This window comes from Drosophila willistoni (genome assembly GCF_018902025.1).
Source record: "Drosophila willistoni isolate 14030-0811.24 chromosome XR unlocalized genomic scaffold, UCI_dwil_1.1 Seg144, whole genome shotgun sequence".
NCBI lineage: Eukaryota > Metazoa > Arthropoda > Insecta > Diptera > Drosophilidae > Drosophila > Drosophila willistoni.
The window spans coordinates 4,151,381-4,169,468 of NW_025814057.1; the positions used below are offsets into that span (position 1 = coordinate 4,151,381).

Here is an 18,088-nt window from a genome sequence, read left to right on the forward strand (position 1 = left end):
TCTGTTGGGGGGATAAGCGTACCTTTTTTTGTTTTTGTTTTTGTGCTGAGTCAGCGAGACACAGCAAATGAAGAAGAATTTGGTTTCGAAAAGTTGTTGATGTTGAATGGATTACCGTGTGAACAATGAACATTTTTTGCTCTTTTAATCTATTTCCTGGAATTACTTTCATTAGAAGTTTTATTCAAATCAAAAACAAAATAAATCTTGACTTGAACTTTTAACCCGAAAATGAAAGATGAACCCTTTTCGAGAGTATAAGAGAAAGAGAGGAGGACAAAGAGTGAGGAGCTTTAGGCAAAGCTCTCAATATTCACAACTCATATTCATAATATTTGCAACTACGTCAGCTTGAATAATTGGGTAAACAAAATTCGCGTGTTGCTTAAATACCCTACATACCCTGGGTATGTTAATTAAACTGCCAAGTTGAAGACAGACTAGAGTATACTCGCCTACAGATTTTGACTAGACTTCTTATAGAGTTGTGAACTTTTTGTGGGATATATATAGATCCAGTATTAAGATACTAAGAATATGAATACATATATGAATAAAATTTGAGTTGACAGGGAAAAAGAGACCAGTAGAAATCGTTTCAAACCGTTTTAAAAAGTCTGTGAACTATAGAATAAACTTTTTATTAAAACATGGTCAAATATTTTGAACAAATCAAGTAAACATTTTGATCATCTACTCAAATATGATTCAAGATATAAATAATATATCTTAGATACATGATAAAAATTCACATATTTAACACTTTATGTTATTACAGTTAGTTTTTGAAAAGTGAAACATATATTTAGACCAATAAATAGTATCATAATTTCATTGCTTTTTGAGTAAAGCGTATTTTACAGTCGAGTTAATTGCCAAGTGCTTTTAACATGTTTGTATTTGTGTAAAAATTCAGGGCCAGCCAATTCCGTAAGTAGAATCCCCAATGTGTAGCACGTGCCATGGCAACAAGTGACTCTCGGGCTTATCAGTAAGACAAATATAGCAAAAAAAAAAATAATAATAAATATATATTCCAATATTCGAAACATGTGCAGAATAATACTTTGTTATTGAAGTTGGTTGACACACAAATCAACAGGAAATTAATATATGCAATATACATACATATATATATATACATACCTACATACATACATATATATGTATTATGTTTTGCTTTATTTCTCAACTAAGCTAAGCTAATGTATGCCCCATTCAATTTAAATCTAACAACAATAACAACAACAGCAATAGAAATAGCAACAACAATGATACACAAATAAGCAGTTTTATTTATTACTTAATAATATAACACAAACCAAAAAGGAAAGAAAAAAAAAATGAAGCTTGAGTTCTGATTGCTAGAACCGAGTGGGGAATGACTTTAGACTTGGGGCTACTCGATTCAGTGACGGACGATACGTTGAATCGGTCGGTAGTAGCAAAACGAATAAAAAAATGAGATATATTCAACAGCTGCAAGGTTCTGCAGTTCGCCTATTTGTGGATGTAATCCTATTGGGCATATTACTAATATTTACAGAGAACTTCACAAAAGTCTGGTGGCCGACAACGCAGCGGGGTTTCTTTTGCAACGATGAGAGCCTAAAGTATCCCTATCATGAGGACACTGTAAGTCCCACACTATTGCACTGGTTGGGTCTCTATGGACCTCTGTTTGCATTGCTATTAATCGAAGTCTGTTTAATGAACTGGCAACGTGCAAGCTCACAGTGGCAGGAATACTTCAATCTATATAATACATTGCGTTGGTTTCTCTATGGTTATGCATCCAGTGATATTATCAAGAATGTGGCCAAGCAAACCATTGGCCGGTTGAGGCCACATTTCTTTGCGGTCTGCGGGCCATTGCTGATACCAGAAGGTGGAACCTGCTTGGATGAGGCCACGGATAGAGGAATCTATCACACTTCGTATACGTGTCAGCCGGAAATCACAGGAGCCACAGCACACATGCTTAAGGATATTCATGTCTCATTTCCTAGTGGCCATTCTATGCTGTCCTTTTATGGTTTGGTTTTTTTGGCTCTACATTTGCAACATCGTCACTGGCCGTTGAGAGGGAGCCTCTTGAGTCCCGCATTGCAATTGCTGTGCTTGTGTATCGCCTCGTTTGTGGCACTGAGTCGTGTCATGGATTACAAACACCATGGGTCGGATGTTGCGGCCGGTTCACTGTTGGGTGCCAGTGTTGCGTTTGTGGTTAGCCATGCGGCCAAACTGGAAGAGCAGATACAACTCAAGGCGGGGGGGCCGTCTAAACAATCACATGGCAAAGGGCAGGAACCAGAGCAATCACCAACAGTGCCAGTGGCTGAAGTATCCGGCGTTGGGGAAAAACACCAACAGCTGCCTTCTCATGATTTAAGTCTAGTTACTTGCTGTAGTGCTAATTAGTTGCAGCTGATTTGCCTTAAATAATGTTTTTCATTTTTTTTTTTGCATATGTTTTGCTTACGCAGCAGCAACGAATACAAAAACCAGCTTCTGCTTCTGATCATTATCAAACAAATTGATCAGTAAAATCGATCTGATTTCTAGAAATTTCAAGTTTTAACCACCAACAAACGATCGAGAAGCTTTGCACACAATTATCTCGCTCTCTATCTCTCACTTTAGTATTTAGTTCATCAAAATTGAATATTTAGAATTAATTCTCTTTTTGTTTAAATTATATAAAATATATACCAGTTTCGAGTCACATAATGACTGTGAAAACAAAACAGCTTTCGATTGCGGTTGACTTGTATATTACTATTATTATTTTTATTATTTAATAACCAACTAAAACATTGGCAATGAGTAGATCTCTCTCTTGTTCGTGGTTAACAGATTACTCAATCTTCTTATCTCATTTGTTTATCATTTTAGACATAAGAAAAACAACAGCAAAAGACAATTGTTTAAATATTTACTTGGAATGCTCAAAAAAATTAACGAGAAAATAAACACAAACTTTAAGCCATTAAACAATAAAAACAAAATCTTCTTAAATATTATTAAGTCGGTAAGGTTTATAATCTTCTTTGTTTTGATGAAGGAATTTTTTGTGGTTTTTTTTAAATTAAAAATAGAATAACACTCAGAAGAACAAAGATTCTTTAAATAAAAAATGGCAATACTATTTCTCAGAAAAAGCAATAATTATTTATAAGCATGGTGGGATTCTTATTTTATTAATTGTGTAATTTTTTGGTAGGAAATCCTTTGACTTTCAGATCTTGAGTGCCTCGGAGAACACAAAAAGAAACTTCACCACATAGAAATCAGGTTTGAGTTCAGGTTGTTCTAGGCTATGGCAAATGGCAAAGTGATTAGCGACTCTTTTTAGTTTCATAAGCAGCAAATTGTCTCAATGACTTCAAGTACCGAGACCAGACAACATAAAATAAAAACCAGAAAACAGCGCCAACTTTGGCCGTGCCGAATATTGTATACCCTGTCCAGTTTATGTATTACTTTCATCATAATCACTGAAGTCAAAGTGTCTAGACCTAACAAACTTATTAAGCCAAAGTAATGTGACTGTAATTTTCTGTCTGATTTGAAGGAGTTTGCTTTGATTCAGACTCATTTCGTTTTGCTTTTTTATGCGTTACAAACTCCTACTCAAAATGCATATTCTTTTGTTTGCAAGGGTATAAAAATAGAAGAGAAAATGAGATAAGTATAAATAAATTTTGGAGCAAGCAGAAGCAAAGGCATAAATTAGCCAAGGACTGATGATGATGCGCAACACCTGAACCTCAAACTCAAATGGGGGGATATTCTTGGGGACGAATGTAGTAAAAGTAGTGAACCCTCATCAGGTTAACTTTCCCACTTTGGATTTCCTTTGGTTGTTGTTGTGTTTTTTGGTGGCCCCAGCTTAATTGGCTCATTTATTTTGATGGCAAAGAAAATGCTGGAAAATTGTGGCTGCTTCTCTTTGGTTTTTGTTTGTTTTTTTTTTTGTAGCCTGTTCGTTTTTTTCGTTCTTTTCCTTTTTTTGGCTAGGTATTTTGATTTTCCTCTCTTTTGGTTTTATTATGATTAATTATGCTATACACACAAATACACACACACACACACACACACAGACATATGCAGAGTTTGTATTTAGCTGGGAACTGACCCAAAGCTCCACTTTCTTTTGCCAACTTTTGCAACTGTGTCAAGTCTGGCTCGAGATTCGAGATGATAAATTTCTATGCAATTTATTTTAATCTGCTGCGACAGTTCCTGCCACCGCTAACCCCAACCCCAACCCCCCCTTTCGCTTACGACCCTCAGAGATGGAGGATGGATTGTGATGAGAAACGAGGAGACGCGGGTTGTAAAGTAGGGAAATAGTGAGCTAGTTACCATGCGTTAATTAAATGGAAAATATTTGCCAGACAGCAACAACAACAACAACAAGATATATATAACTATATAGTCAGGTTTGGTGTGTGTGTGTGTTGTGTGTGTGAGTGGGATAAAGTTTTAGCTGCAACCCAACACAGTGACCTAAATTTTGCATTAGCACAAAGTTTTGTTTGTGTTGTGTTTGGCAAGGGCTGAAAGTGGAAGGGCAAGGGAAGGTGGGGAGAGGAGAGGAGAGAAGGGGCTGGAATAGCAGCTGCTACTGGCTTACTACACAGTGCACTTCTCATGCGGTTTAGTTGAAGTTTATTAAGAGAGACTTGGCCAAAAATGTGTGAAAATCTGCCGTTGGGTAAAGGGGAAAACCGAAAAAGCGAAATGATCCATACACAGCTTAACCCTCAGCTCTATGTACTGTCTTTTTGAGGGTAAAACCGTTTATCTTAACCATTTGATTTGGCTTATTCATAGCATTGGGTTAAGCCTTTTCATAAGGAAATTACCAATCGACCTTTTTCCACTTTCGATACCAAATGAATTTATTGGAATTCAACTTGCTTAAATATCGACCAATAAATATCCTTTCTTAATTCACATTCATATCGTTAGCCTCGAAAATATAACAATTCAAAAGCGATTTGAAAATGGAACCGCTTAGAATTTCAAAAGCAATTTGAAAACCTCATAAGATTTTCAAGAATCTTTTACTACAATTTTGAATTATTATTTACAAAAGAAGTTCAAAAATTACAGATTAAAAGTAGAGAAACAGATTTTCAACACAAAAATAACAACTTGAAGAAAGAAATGAAAGATAATCTACTAAACCAATAGAAGAAATGCCAGAACTAAGTATAAGCCTCATACCAAATCAATTAAAAACCGCCAAATTCATGGTGAAATTCCTATTTTCCTCAATTTATAGTTAATTTTTGTGTAAGCTTCTTTGTCTAGTTGCCTTGTTTCAGAAATGCAGCATTAATTAGCGTCACCCACAATTGCATTTAATGAGCTTTATTTTCTTTTTTTGGTCCTTCTTCTCTGTCAATCAACTTACTTCGTTTAACTTGCACTTTCAATCAATTGCTCCAATCCACCGCAGGCAGACACGAAATTTAAAAGCCACATAACCAGCAAGCAGACATCGCAACTCTAATCAGCGTTAGAGGTGTGATAATGCGGCGGCAGCAGCAAATTCGTTTAGACTTGGTGTTCCCTACCTCTCTCTTTCTCTCTCGGACAGGTTGTGTGGGGTCGGAGTCCTTGGCCAGTTTGTCAATTCACATTACATCTGTTGGCCGCATCCAGCCATTCATCCATCCATCTATCCAGCTAGCTAGCTAGCTAACCATTCATCTATCGTTCTTGCATCGTCTGTTGAATTTTTGCATGGTTGTTTGCTCAACAAAATATCCCAAAGCATTTCTCGTATGGGGATTTTCTACTCCACCTGCATGTGTCCATCGGTTGTGCTTCATATTTCTGCGGTCGTTCTCATTTACGGAACGGAGGGGTCAATCTATTGACAAGGACGTGGTATACTCAAACGTAGGGGATTCGATTTTATATAGCGAAAAGTTGTCAATGTTTATTGATATCCAATCTTAGTGTTCGTTAGCCCCTTTTGCAATTACTCTTTGAGCAATACGCCCATGTGACTGAGTAGTTATGTCTTCTATATGTATTGGTTGAGTTCTGGCTAGCTTTTTGCACTTGCTATTTGCCGTACTTGTCCTCTTCTCTCCAAGTTTGGCTTCTCATGGGTGTGTGAGTGTGTGTTCGTATGTAAAGACAATTTGATAATCGCAAAATGCAGCATAGTTTGAGTTAATGAAGCTTGTGTGTGCCATACCCACCGCCCCCCGCCCCACTTGAGTTTGTCGTCTCGTTTACACATACAAACATGAACATTTCCCTATTTTTAAGGTGGTACCTGCTGATGTTGTCCAGGTGCTGGTCCTGGGCCCTGGATCCTGGAACTGTTTTGTAGACTGACTGTTTGTTGTTGCTGTGTTGTTTGTTGGAAAACAAGCAGAGCGTTTTGCTTGCCAATTAGTAATTTGCTTGCCAGGAAACAGCTCTTTGCGTCCTGTCCCTGACAACCTGCCGAGCAGAATTTCAAAACATTCTGATAGAGATGCACAGATGGTGGTGGTGGATGAGGAGCAGGAGGACGCGTCAGAGTGAAAGAGGAAAAAAAAAGTTAAACAACTTGCCATAGTTGGCTTAATGATAGTTTTACTTTAATCAAAGTATACAGCAAAAGTAGCCAAAAGGTAAAGCTAGATTCTCTAAGAATTATAAGCGAAGGAATTTCTGATTTATATTTTCACAGTTTCCAGCAGCGATAGAATAATCTTCTGACTCTTTTCATCTTAGTCCCCCCCGACGTCTGCCGTCTTTGACATGGTTCATTTTCATTCATTTTATTTGTCAATTTATTTAAATTAATTTTTCTGTCCAGCACAAATAGTATTACACAATGCATTTCCGTCATGCTGTGAACTCATTTTATCTTTTATCGACAACAAGAAATGCCAAAGACGCCTTGCAACATTGCAATTTGAATGAAAATCACAGCAGGCGGACGACGACGACGACCAGAGAACAGAACAGATGGACAGTTGGAGAGAAATGGAGAGAAAGGTGTAACAACAGAAAGGCAAAGGGAGGCAAAAGACACCCAAGAGTATAAATCTGAGGGAATCGTGCGAAATTTCGCTTCCGTTTTCGATGTCCTGTCGTAGAAATCACACGCAGTTCTCGACACGTGATGTCGAACAGACAATCCGGCGGCCATTTTGCGTTTTGTCGTTCGTAGACATCGCCGCCCCGTTGTCGATGATGCCACCATCATTATTAATATGGCTGGTTTCGTCCTTCTCTTCCCCCCATCCAAACGGAGTGTTGGAGCTCGGCAGAGTTGCTCCTGTTGCAGGAGCCATACTAACTTCCGCTGAGTGGCATTCGTGCTGTGATTTCTCTTTTCTCTTCTCTTCTGTTCTTTGGTTTCGTTTGTTTTTTTTTTTTTTGCAGTTGGTGTGGTTGTTGTTGCTGTTCATTTTGTGTTTTTTTACCAATGGCTCTGACAATTTTGATTGTTGGTCCTGCTGCTGCTTCTGTTGCTGCTGCTGCTGCTGGTCCTGGGTCCAGGTGTGGCCGTCAACTGGCAATCAACTTTCATTTAGCAGCATCATTTGTCACGCTTGTTTATTGCCCAGTTACGTGTTGGTCAGACTTAATGGCTGTTATTGTCGTCATTGTCGCCGTCCTTCTCGTTCGTCTGGGACGTCAGGCCGAGCGCCAGGACTAAAGCCAAATGGAGACAAGCCCGAAAGTATTGCTATAGGTCCCCTGAAACACAGACTGAACGATTGAACTTGTATTGATTTACAAAATAAACCATAAAACGTCGATAAAGATGCATCCCTTTTCCACTTGGGAATTTATTAAATTTGCCAGAGTAAAAAAACAGCTACCAATACGAATATAAGCATAAAATCGCGAATTCAAATTTTGACTGCAAATTATTTTAGGAAATCGACAGATTAGGTTCCAATTGACAAACCTAAGATGAGGGAGGCAAGTGAAGAAGTAATTGATCGATCTTCTGAGAATTCTAAAAAGGCAAACTTATCTTCAAGTCAAACTCAGCTTCGGTGGAATAAATGATTTCCAACTCAATTCAGTCATTGTTGCTGCATCCAACAATCTGCCTAAATATGAATCAAACTCATAACTAAAACATAATCTCATAATTATGCCGCTTCACGGTTAGTTGTTGTTTTACTAACCTCGAAACGAACGCCCGCCGCTCAGATTGCTAATGCCGGGCGCGTTGATTATGAATATTTCAGTGGCATGATAATGGTAATCAGCATCATCGTCTGCATCGTCATTATCATCATCATCATCATGATGATGATGATGTCGATTTGTGTAGTGGAGCGGCTAGTGCGCGCGAGCAATAAATTTATATGCCTCTTGGATTCCGTTTTTGCCCAGGGCCATATGAAAATTTACATTTTGGCAATTTCCAGCTGTCAAATGTTGCCGCTCTGCCATCCCATCCCCCATTCCATCTCATCCCCATCCCCACCCCCATCCCATCCCATTGCAACAACTCCTACATGGCTGCTTGTTCCTTTTGCAACACTACTCAGAGTATGGTTGCATTTTGGCCGGCTGGCCAGCGCCTATCGTCCAAAATGGGTAAATCTTCGATGGCGTAAATTCCGTTAGGTTGTAGCCACCACGTCCATTCGTTTGCTCGTTCGTTCGTGCCGTTGCCGGGCAAATGCAATTTCCTAATTTCTCACTGGGGAAATGCCGGCTAAGAACCCTTTAGTCAAGGGTTCATGCAGACTGACCAACCAGCCGACCAACCGACCCAGCGGCCCAGCTAACCAACACTACACCAAGTTCTCGACTGATTGGCCGACCGGCCGGCCACTGCTGCTGCTGCTGCATCTATCTATTTTGCAAGCGAAAGGAGGGTCAAACATGGTGGATTCAAGTGCGACGGGTTTTACTTCCAAATTAATGACCCGGCGCCGCAGACGATGAGAAAAACAAAAAAAAAAAAAAAAGAATATACGAGAGCCAAAAACGAGAAATAACCGCAGACAAAGGCGCATAAATGCATAAAGTGAAGTCAGAAAATTGCAGCAATTGGATAGGTCTAAACCAAGCTGAAACCGAAACCGTCGCCGTCTCGCACTGCCCTTTAGCTTATGCAAAGCAAATTGGTTTATGCATGAGGCAGACATGAGAGGATATGTAAGGAAATTCACACTAAAAACGACTCCATTTTCCTTCCCCTTTCCCTTTTTTCCGTGTTTTCACTGATATGATGGAAACACCGGCGGGAAATGGCCTAGGTGGGTGGGTGCGTGGTCTGAATGTTTGCTTGATTGGACGGTAAGAGATCCCCAAAACCCTCGAGTGTGCTGCCGCTGCCGCTGCCGCTTGCAAAGCTGCTGCTGATGGAAGTTAAGTAAATTGTTGGCTCAGCCCTTGATTAGCTTAGACCAGGTCAGAAATCGGAGTTGGGGAGATTAGAGATTGTAGATTGCCTCCAAGGAGTGCGAGTGCGAGTGGGAGTGGGAGTGTGGGCCAAAAACCCAACTCGTAATGCATTTTGAAAACCACACGAGCGGAATTTATATGCATCCGTTGGGTCATACTTTGTGGTAGAAAGAGGTTTCACCCCTGTGAAGGGGGCTCAGAGGGTGGTTGGGTGGCAGAGCGAGGCGTTGCATTAAAATTTCTATATCTATATCCATCTGCATATGCATGTACATACACATACACATTTGCTTTATGCTGATTTTTAAAGCTAAGTGCAACAGGATTTCCACTTTATGTAAGTGGACTACCGGACAGACACTGCCCCCAGCCCCCGAAGGGGATGTGGCCCAGTGTAGAGGAGAGAAGCGTATATGTCAGAAGCGTGTGGCAGCAGATTAAAATGTATAAATTTAACAAACTATACACATAAACGGAAAGAGCTTCTTTTTTTTTTTAGAAAGTGGGCGAGACGATGAAGAGTATGGAAAAAAAATTCAAGTCAGATTGTGGCTGGAAATTCATCATTATGTACTCTATAATATAATATAATATAACAAGTCCTAGCTAACATCAACCGTGATGAAGTTTGTAGATCCCTATAATGGTGAACCTATTGGCAACAAAAATTGCATTATTTTCTTTTGTAAAGCACAGAAATCGGCCTAAATAATTTTTCCCGAATATCAAGCGAATTTATCATCTGTTCCTCTTCCATCTATAGCATATAGTTGGTTCGTTTATCAGTATCCAATAGATGGATGAAATTGTCTGGCCTGCTCTGGATACTCTTTAAAATGTTATGGCTTGCTCTTTATCAAACGGAACAGAAATAAATCTAAAGTTCTTGTGATTGATTTGAATGATTGGTCTTATTTAAATGATCTTGGTCCTCTTTCAATAGTATTACTAATGATAGTCCTTTTCTACCGTTTCAAGCATAAAAGAAAGCAACAAAAACATTGTCTTGGAAATTCTCGACTTAGTTTGTGATTTTTTTTATTGTTACTTGTGGAACATTCTGTCAAAGGTTTTAAGAATACAGAAATGAAAGTCCTTCCATCTATTCGAAATGCCTCTTAATTCTCAACTGTGCTTAAGAGTAGCTCAATACGCAACTTTCCTCAGATGTTTACACTTTCAAGTTACAAAAAATTATTTTGCATTATTTTGAATTCTATATTTTAGCCTCTTTCATCTTTAAATCACATTTGCTGTTTCGTTACGTTTTGTTGTGCTTTTTTTTGTTGAACGTTTTAAAAATGCTTATTAAAATTTCATAGTCAGTTGACATTCCCTCATGATTGGGGGATAATGACAACCCTGTTCCATGTACGAGAATATGTTCATACAACGAGATAAAAGAGAGGTAGAGAGTAAGCGAGGAAGAGACTCCGCCACATGGCGACTTTCACTTTCGCTCCATCATCTGTTTGCCCATTGGACAAAATCAATAAACGAAGGCTTAGCAGCTAAATTGGATTTTGTGCAATATATAGTAAAACAAAAAGCAAAAAACAGGGAGAAATAGAAAGAGTTGGAGTTCAAGTTGGATTATACTTCGCCCATGCCTGTAGCCTGTACTCAGGCCAGGCACAACAAGTAAGCAGATAATACATATAACCAAAAAAAAAAAAGGGATGAAAGGGCTGGGGTGTAGAGGGGGCTAGCTAGAGAGACCTAACCCGCCATTTAGGGAATTAAGATCTGAACGACAAAACCAAACAGCCAGCCAGTAGCATCGATAATCATGATGAGGTCGAAGGATGAGTATGAGCAGACAAAAACATAAACGAAAACGAAAGAGCAAACGCATCATCATCAGTTTTAACTGCAGGAAGGATGGCAAAACAACAACAACAGCAGAAAAAAGCGAAACAAAAAAATCACAGAAGGGAAATGCGGTCGGTTTTTGTAAAGTGTGAGAGGGGGCGGGATGGTTGGTTGGTTGGTTGGTCCGTATGACTTTTCAAATGAATGACAGCAATTAACGCAGTCAATGATGGCAACGTGGCCCATTGTTTGCTTTTTGCCTCTGCGTTTTGGATTTGGCCATTAAAAGCCGCCGTCGCCGCCGACGACGACAACGACGACGACGTAGCCATGACCATCATCCATGGTTATGACACATAAAAAGCAACTGGCCTTAGCGAGCCCAGTGGCCACTGCCACCACCGCACACGGGGTTAGAGCCTACTATACTCTAGGATGAAAACAATGCTGATGCTTTTATCAGCTGTCTGTTGATTCGTCGTTTATGCCCATGTCCCGGACTGTCGGCCAGCCTCGACCGAAAAGCTAAAAACCAAACAAAAATGGCCGCACCAGACGACGACTCGACTCGACTCGACTCCAAGACCGGAGACCACTAAATCTGTTATTTATATGACATCAGCGGGTTATCATTGAGAACCGAATGCATGCAACATAGCCAGAAGAGACACAGAGAAAAGGGAAGAGAGAAAGTGTATGTGTGAGGGGGGCGGGGAGAGATGTGCGTTAGCTGAAAGCAAACTTCTATTTTAAAAGATTTTATGGCCAGGATTGGTCGATGAAAGAAATGGTTACTCCTACATCCTTTTGGCAGGGGGCTTTAAGTGCTCTTGCTCTAAAGAGTCCAACGAAATTTCCTAGAATACAAAAGTTTCGATCTATTTCACTTTAAAGTGACCAGAAAATTCTTTCTCATGTTGATAACCCATTAAGTATTGGCTTAACTTTAGGCCTTAAACCAAACATTGAACAAAGAGTTGTGTTTTGCATAAAATTGGTTCAAATTGGTTACACACCGAAATAATGACAAGTGCGTTTTCCATTTAATGATCAGTTAGTTACACTTATTAAGCAATTGAAAATGTGATTTGAAAGAGGATACTCTTCTCTCGATATATTTTGTTGGTGTTTAAACAATTGGTAGACGGGTTTTTGATGCTAGCCAGGTACGAAATCATTTTGCAAACTCATTTTCGCACGCTTCAGTGTCGCCTTTTGCATTATCCTCATCATCGTTTTCCGTACGTGGCTGTATATTGGCTGCCGCTGCTGCTGCTGCTGCTGACTCTGTACTTCTGTCACCACTGACGTCAATATGTTTGCCCTGTCACAAAACCGAACGGCAACTGCATTTTTGCCCACCACCCCCAACCCCTCCAGCAGTAGTAGTAGTAGTAGTAGTAACCCTTTCGACACTCACCACTCTATATAAACCCGAATGGTTGGCATCTGTTGACCCAAACGCGTAACCAATTTTGGCCAAACGCCTGCAATATCCAGCGGCCATATATGTATGCATGTATGCCCCAAACCGATGGTGCTTACTGATGATGGTGATGGTGATGGTGATGGCGATGGTGCTGCTCTCGTACTTTTGCTGCACTTCATCATTACCCAGTCGTTATCGCTTTTTTGAATTTAAATAATGGTCGTTCCTACGTTTTGGCCGAGGCAAGGCAGAGCAGAGCAAAAAGAGGCCAAACTGATTTCAAATTTGAGCCCAACACGTGCGTATATAGTCGAAATGTCCCAGCCGCCACTTGGACTGATTGTTAATGAGATGATGCTGTTGGTGTTGCACATATGTGTGAGCCTCTCTCTCACTGTATGTGTGGGTGTCGGTGTGTGTATGCAGGAGCAGTTGGATTCGATGAACTCGGCAAGTGAAAAAGTGGGAAACGAAAAACTGAACCGAGAACCGCACTGGAAACGCTCTGGGGGTTTTCATCGCACATCCGATGCGTGTATTTGTGTGTGTGTGTGTTGGTGTGTGTGTGTCATGGCGGTCGCATGCATAATTTTGGAGGCTCTTTCGACTCCCTCTTTCTCTCTCGCTGGCAATGGCAGCAGCCACGAAAATGCTCATTAAAATACGTGAAAATGTTGTAGGCGAAAAATGTTGTCGGTTTGCCTTTGAAATGTCATTTTCGAATGCCGCAGGTTGCACAACAACAACAATAAAATAACCGAAGCGAGAGAGACTCTGACAATGGCACAATAAGAGTGAGTGAGATGGCAAGAATCGTTTAATAAAAATTTACATTGTTTGAGGCTGTTGAAAGAGTTTTTTATTTCTCTTTCTCACTCTTACTCTCTCTCTCTCTCTCACCCTCGCTCTTCTTTACTTTTTGTTTTGTTCTTTTTGGCTCAGTTGAGCCCCATTGATTTGGACAATTTTTGACATTTGTGTACGTGTGTGCGTGTGGATGTGTGTACGGGTGTGTTTGTGTGTGTGCGCTGTTTTTGGCCATAAAACAATTTTGTTAAATTGTTTTATTGGTTTTCGTTTTTGGAGTTTTTTTTCTTAGTTTACTTGCTATTATATTTTGACTTTTAAATTTTGTGTAAATTTTTTATATATTTCAGAATATTTTCAGATATTTTTTAAAGCCAAATGGGACACCTTTTTTGCATTCAATTTAAGTTCAATTAAAGTTGAATTTGTTTACCAATTTTAGAATTTAGCAATTTTCTAGCAATCCTTTGGGATAATGTCAATAATAATCCTAGATCAGGGACCATATCTATCGATCTTTATTGATATAGTTGCAACAATATATATAATCCTATTGATAGCTAATAAAATTAAGAATTATTGCCATTTCAGCCTGGATGTATGCAATATTTTTTCTGTTTTTTTTGTTTACTATAATGAAATGCAGCAGAAGCACCTACAACAACAACAGGAACGAAAATAAAAAGCTCAATTTTATAGCAATTGATGCTCAAGATGCCAAACACGCTCAGATCCTCTCATATGCCTTTCCCTTCATGCAGTTTCATTTCGCTTCTCTAATGCCAATGCCACTGCCAAACACATCCATCCCTTCAATCGGCTGTGGACACTCAAAGCTGTTAGTGAAGTGGACCAAGCCAAAAAAAATAGGGAAAAAACCCAAAAAGGAAAGGAGAGAAAGCCACGCCAACGTCCCAATCAAGTTCGTCAGGCAGCCGCACATAAAATGGCCAGAAATGAAAGAGCTGCGGTTTTTCCTTTTCCAATGGTTTTTTTTTTTTTTTGTTTTTCGTTTTTAGAAAGGGGAAGCGGCGGCAGCAATACTCTCCATCATCTGCAATGGCAATAAAACTGGGCTCTGAGCAATGCAACGCATATAAAATATTTGACGCAGCAGGCAAACAGGGAAAAAAAGTAAAGGAAAAGTGCCAAAAGCGCCAAAAAATTGGGCATGGCCTTCCGCCTGATAGCTGAAAATTATTTGCCTCGAATATCACATAAAATTGAAGCATATATTCTGGGGCATAAATGTTCCTGTTTCTGACTTTTCGGTACGTTTTTTGGTTAATTGTGCAAGGATTCCTTTTGCTGTTTGCTTTGCTGAGTTTGCATTTTCAATCAGAGTCCTTTTCAATTTTTCGTTTTTTAATTCTTGTTCTCTTTGAGTGGAGGAGTATGTAATTGTTTGAGGATTTCATGTGGATTTATTGTTGCATACTTTACTGCACTTTCTGTCAAAAAGTATCAATATGAATGTTAAGAACAACTTGTACGTAAAACTGGAGAACTGAATTATTGACTCAAGTTGGCATCTGAGTATTTGTTTTGTCATTTCATTTGAAATTGTAAATTTCATTTGGTGACCCCGACGCAACGTCATTCACATCTGAGACCATATTTTTGGCACTCAATCTCTTTGAATTCTTGGATAAATACAAACGAGCTCTCACTATATGGAGTGCACTTTATCAACATCTTTCTGCAGTTTTCAACTTTCCCCATAGAGCTAAAAAAAGAGGGAAAAAAACTGAAACTTGCACCAATTGTCAGGATTCAGATTCGTTGGCTGGTTAGTTTCATGCCTTGGCCAAATAAACTGTTAAAAATGCTGAGTACGCGAAATGTTCTCGAAAAAAAAAAACGAACCAAGACTGCAACAACTGACGCCAAAAACAATAAATGCCACTGAGCACACTACACAACAACAAAGAGAGGGATAAAAAAAAAAAGAAAATAACACAAGAGCCAAATGGCCAGAAGACACAGAATGAGACAGACAGAGTAACAAAAAAAAAAAAAAAAATCGCAAGTAGCCCGACTGGCAACAAAACAAAACACACAAAAACAAGAAAAAAAGAAAGAAAATCGAAAAAAAGAGGAAAAATCGACAAGAAAAGAAAACAATGTTTATGCAATGGCAAAGAAGTAGACGGGGAAGAGAACTCGTGTAGTGGCACACACATGTGGCAAAAGCGCACTCGAAAATCGACGAAAATCCTTTTTGCATGCTGTTTCAGAAGTGGCCGTCATCTCCTCCTCTTCCTCCTCCGTCACCCCATTTGACTCCCCTCTCTCCAACACACATCTGCCATTGCCTCTTGCTAAATCCAAATAGTGGCACTTTCTGCTGATGCTAGCAACCTAACCAAGGCACACCACTTCATCCCACCGCATCGCACTACACACTTCATCCATTCACCCAAGTTTCTCCTCACTTAGGATTCGCGTTGACTCTCCTCGACTAGACTCGACTCGACTCGACTCCACCTTCCGCATTTCCGCTCTTCCTGTTTTATTTCTTTTATATCTGTAGATATTTTTGCAACACTTCATAAACCATAAAAACAACACCAGAAGCAGAAAGGAAAATTTAATTTGAAGCTCATAATTTTTGGTTTAACGCGCTTTCTCTCTCTCTTTCTCCCTCTCGCAGTGGTAAACAGCTGCAGCAGAATGTTTTCTATATTAAATTTTGATCTAGGACTAACATTTGGCACCACGACACCTCTCCCTCTCTCTTTATCCCCCGTTTAGCCAATGAAACTTACCTGCAAAATAATAGAGAAAGAGACAGAAAAGTAAGTTTAGTTTATCCCATTTAGAAAATTAAATATATGAAAGAAGAAAAAAAAGGAACCATTTTTTTTTTTTGGTTTTCTTCTATTATTATTATTGTAAGAAATGGTGACCCCGATGACTGAAGGAAAAATACTATAGGAGAAATTTTGTTTCTTTAAGTATGTATTGAAGTAACGTCATAAGAAATATGCTGAAATTATGTGAATTAGTTTGGTTTAGGGAAGAAAAAGTATTTAGAACTAATAAAAGCTTTCTTCCAAAGATTTCGGCATGATCTACAATATGGAAATTAAGTACAAACATCTTTTTGAACACATTTGCTTGCTCGTTTCTCGACAATCATGAACCACAGTTTAAACTAAATTGTGACTCAAAAATATTTCTGTGGCCATAAAAATGAGGAATATAAACTTGAAATACTTGCACATTTTCTATTGAACTGCATGAGAATTTCTAGAATATCAGCCGGTTTTCAATTACCAGATGGTTCTAACTGCATTATGTCACCCAAAACAACTGATTTAACCAAAACATTAAAAGCTATAAAAACCGAAGTTCATTTGGTAGTCATTTGTTTAACTCGACGCCATGTCTCAGAAGTGTGTGCTAATTTTTATGAGCATTTTCTTGCTTTACATAATTTTAGTTAGTAGCGATACAGAAGTATTAAAACCCGTGCTCGTTCGCAATATACCACTTAAGAGGCCGCCCACCAAACGTTTCGATACTGGCTACGAGGCCCAGGAATATGAAGTGCCATCGATAGTGGCTTTAGATTTTTCTACACGCAATACAACTTGGTTTTGTGCTGGAGCCATTGTGGGCCATCGCTGGATACTAACGGTTGCATCATGCACTAAGCCGGCGAGTCGTGTGAGAATCAGTTACGGTGTCATTATCCGCAACTTGCCGGCCCTCGAGATGTATGTGTCGAATAGATGTTTCTTCAATCATCCGGATTATAATCGAAATTTCGAGAATGATATCGCTTTGATACAAACGCCATTTGTGAAATTTTCTTTCCTTGTCAATATGATGGCATTGCCCAAGATGAAGGAAAGTGATCCTTTGAGATTTCCAGATGCCTATTCAGCTGGCTGGGGACAACACAAAATTACCGAGGAGAACTCTCAGGAATTACATATTTCTCTAATGGAAGTCATTACAAATGTGGAATGCATCGATCTGGGTTATGGCAAGACATTGCATCCCAAAATGATTTGCGCCATATTGCCAAGTGTGGAGAGCTCTTGCCGCTTAGACTCGGGCAGTCCGCTCATAATGCAGAGTCAAAGGACAATCATTGGCCTGGCATCGTTTGCCAGTCACAAGGGGTGTAGGATACATTTGCCAGTGGTTTTTACACGAGTAACTGAATATGTCGATTGGATAGAGAGTGTGATTAAGAAAAATGATATGGTAATCAGTTGATAATACACACACACACATACACATTTAAAACGAAGAATCAAAGTTTGTTTTGTTTGCAACAAAAAAAAAGAAAGAAGAAACATTTTCTTTTGTAGCTCAGATGGCTCTCTCTCTTTTATTTTGATTTGGTTATGCAGTTGGCAAATGTCATCACCGTCTGGTAAGTTGACTGGTTGTCTGACTGCCTGACTGACTGAATGACTAGCTGACATCACCGAAAGAAATCATGACGCATATGATAATGACAATGATTGCAACCCAACTCTCTTCGAATTGGTGACAACTGCTCAGCTCAGCTTTTCGTTGGGTTTGCCTTGGGTTTGGCTACGTTTTCAGTTTTGGTGGGGCAGCCAAGCGAGAAACATGTGTGTGCCGAGCCTGACGACTACAGTTGTTGTGTGAGTGTGTGTGTGT

At 39.4% G+C, this 18,088-nt stretch overlaps 2 protein-coding genes across 2 annotated transcripts; both read left to right on the forward strand.

Annotated features, from left to right (window-relative positions):
- Nucleotides 1-1,430: 1,430 nt before the first annotated feature.
- On the forward strand, nucleotides 1,431-3,003 carry LOC6639173 (putative phosphatidate phosphatase). Its single transcript, XM_002062226.4, has one exon. It carries the CDS (start codon nucleotides 1,462-1,464, stop codon nucleotides 2,419-2,421), a length of 960 nt encoding a protein of 319 aa, XP_002062262.2. The 5' UTR covers nucleotides 1,431-1,461; the 3' UTR covers nucleotides 2,422-3,003.
- A 13,828-nt stretch (nucleotides 3,004-16,831) lies between these two features.
- Nucleotides 16,832-17,674, forward strand: LOC26528921 (serine protease 1). Its single transcript, XM_015179131.1, has one exon. It carries the CDS (start codon nucleotides 16,832-16,834, stop codon nucleotides 17,672-17,674), a length of 843 nt encoding a protein of 280 aa, XP_015034617.1.
- The last annotated feature ends 414 nt before the right edge of the window (nucleotides 17,675-18,088 follow it).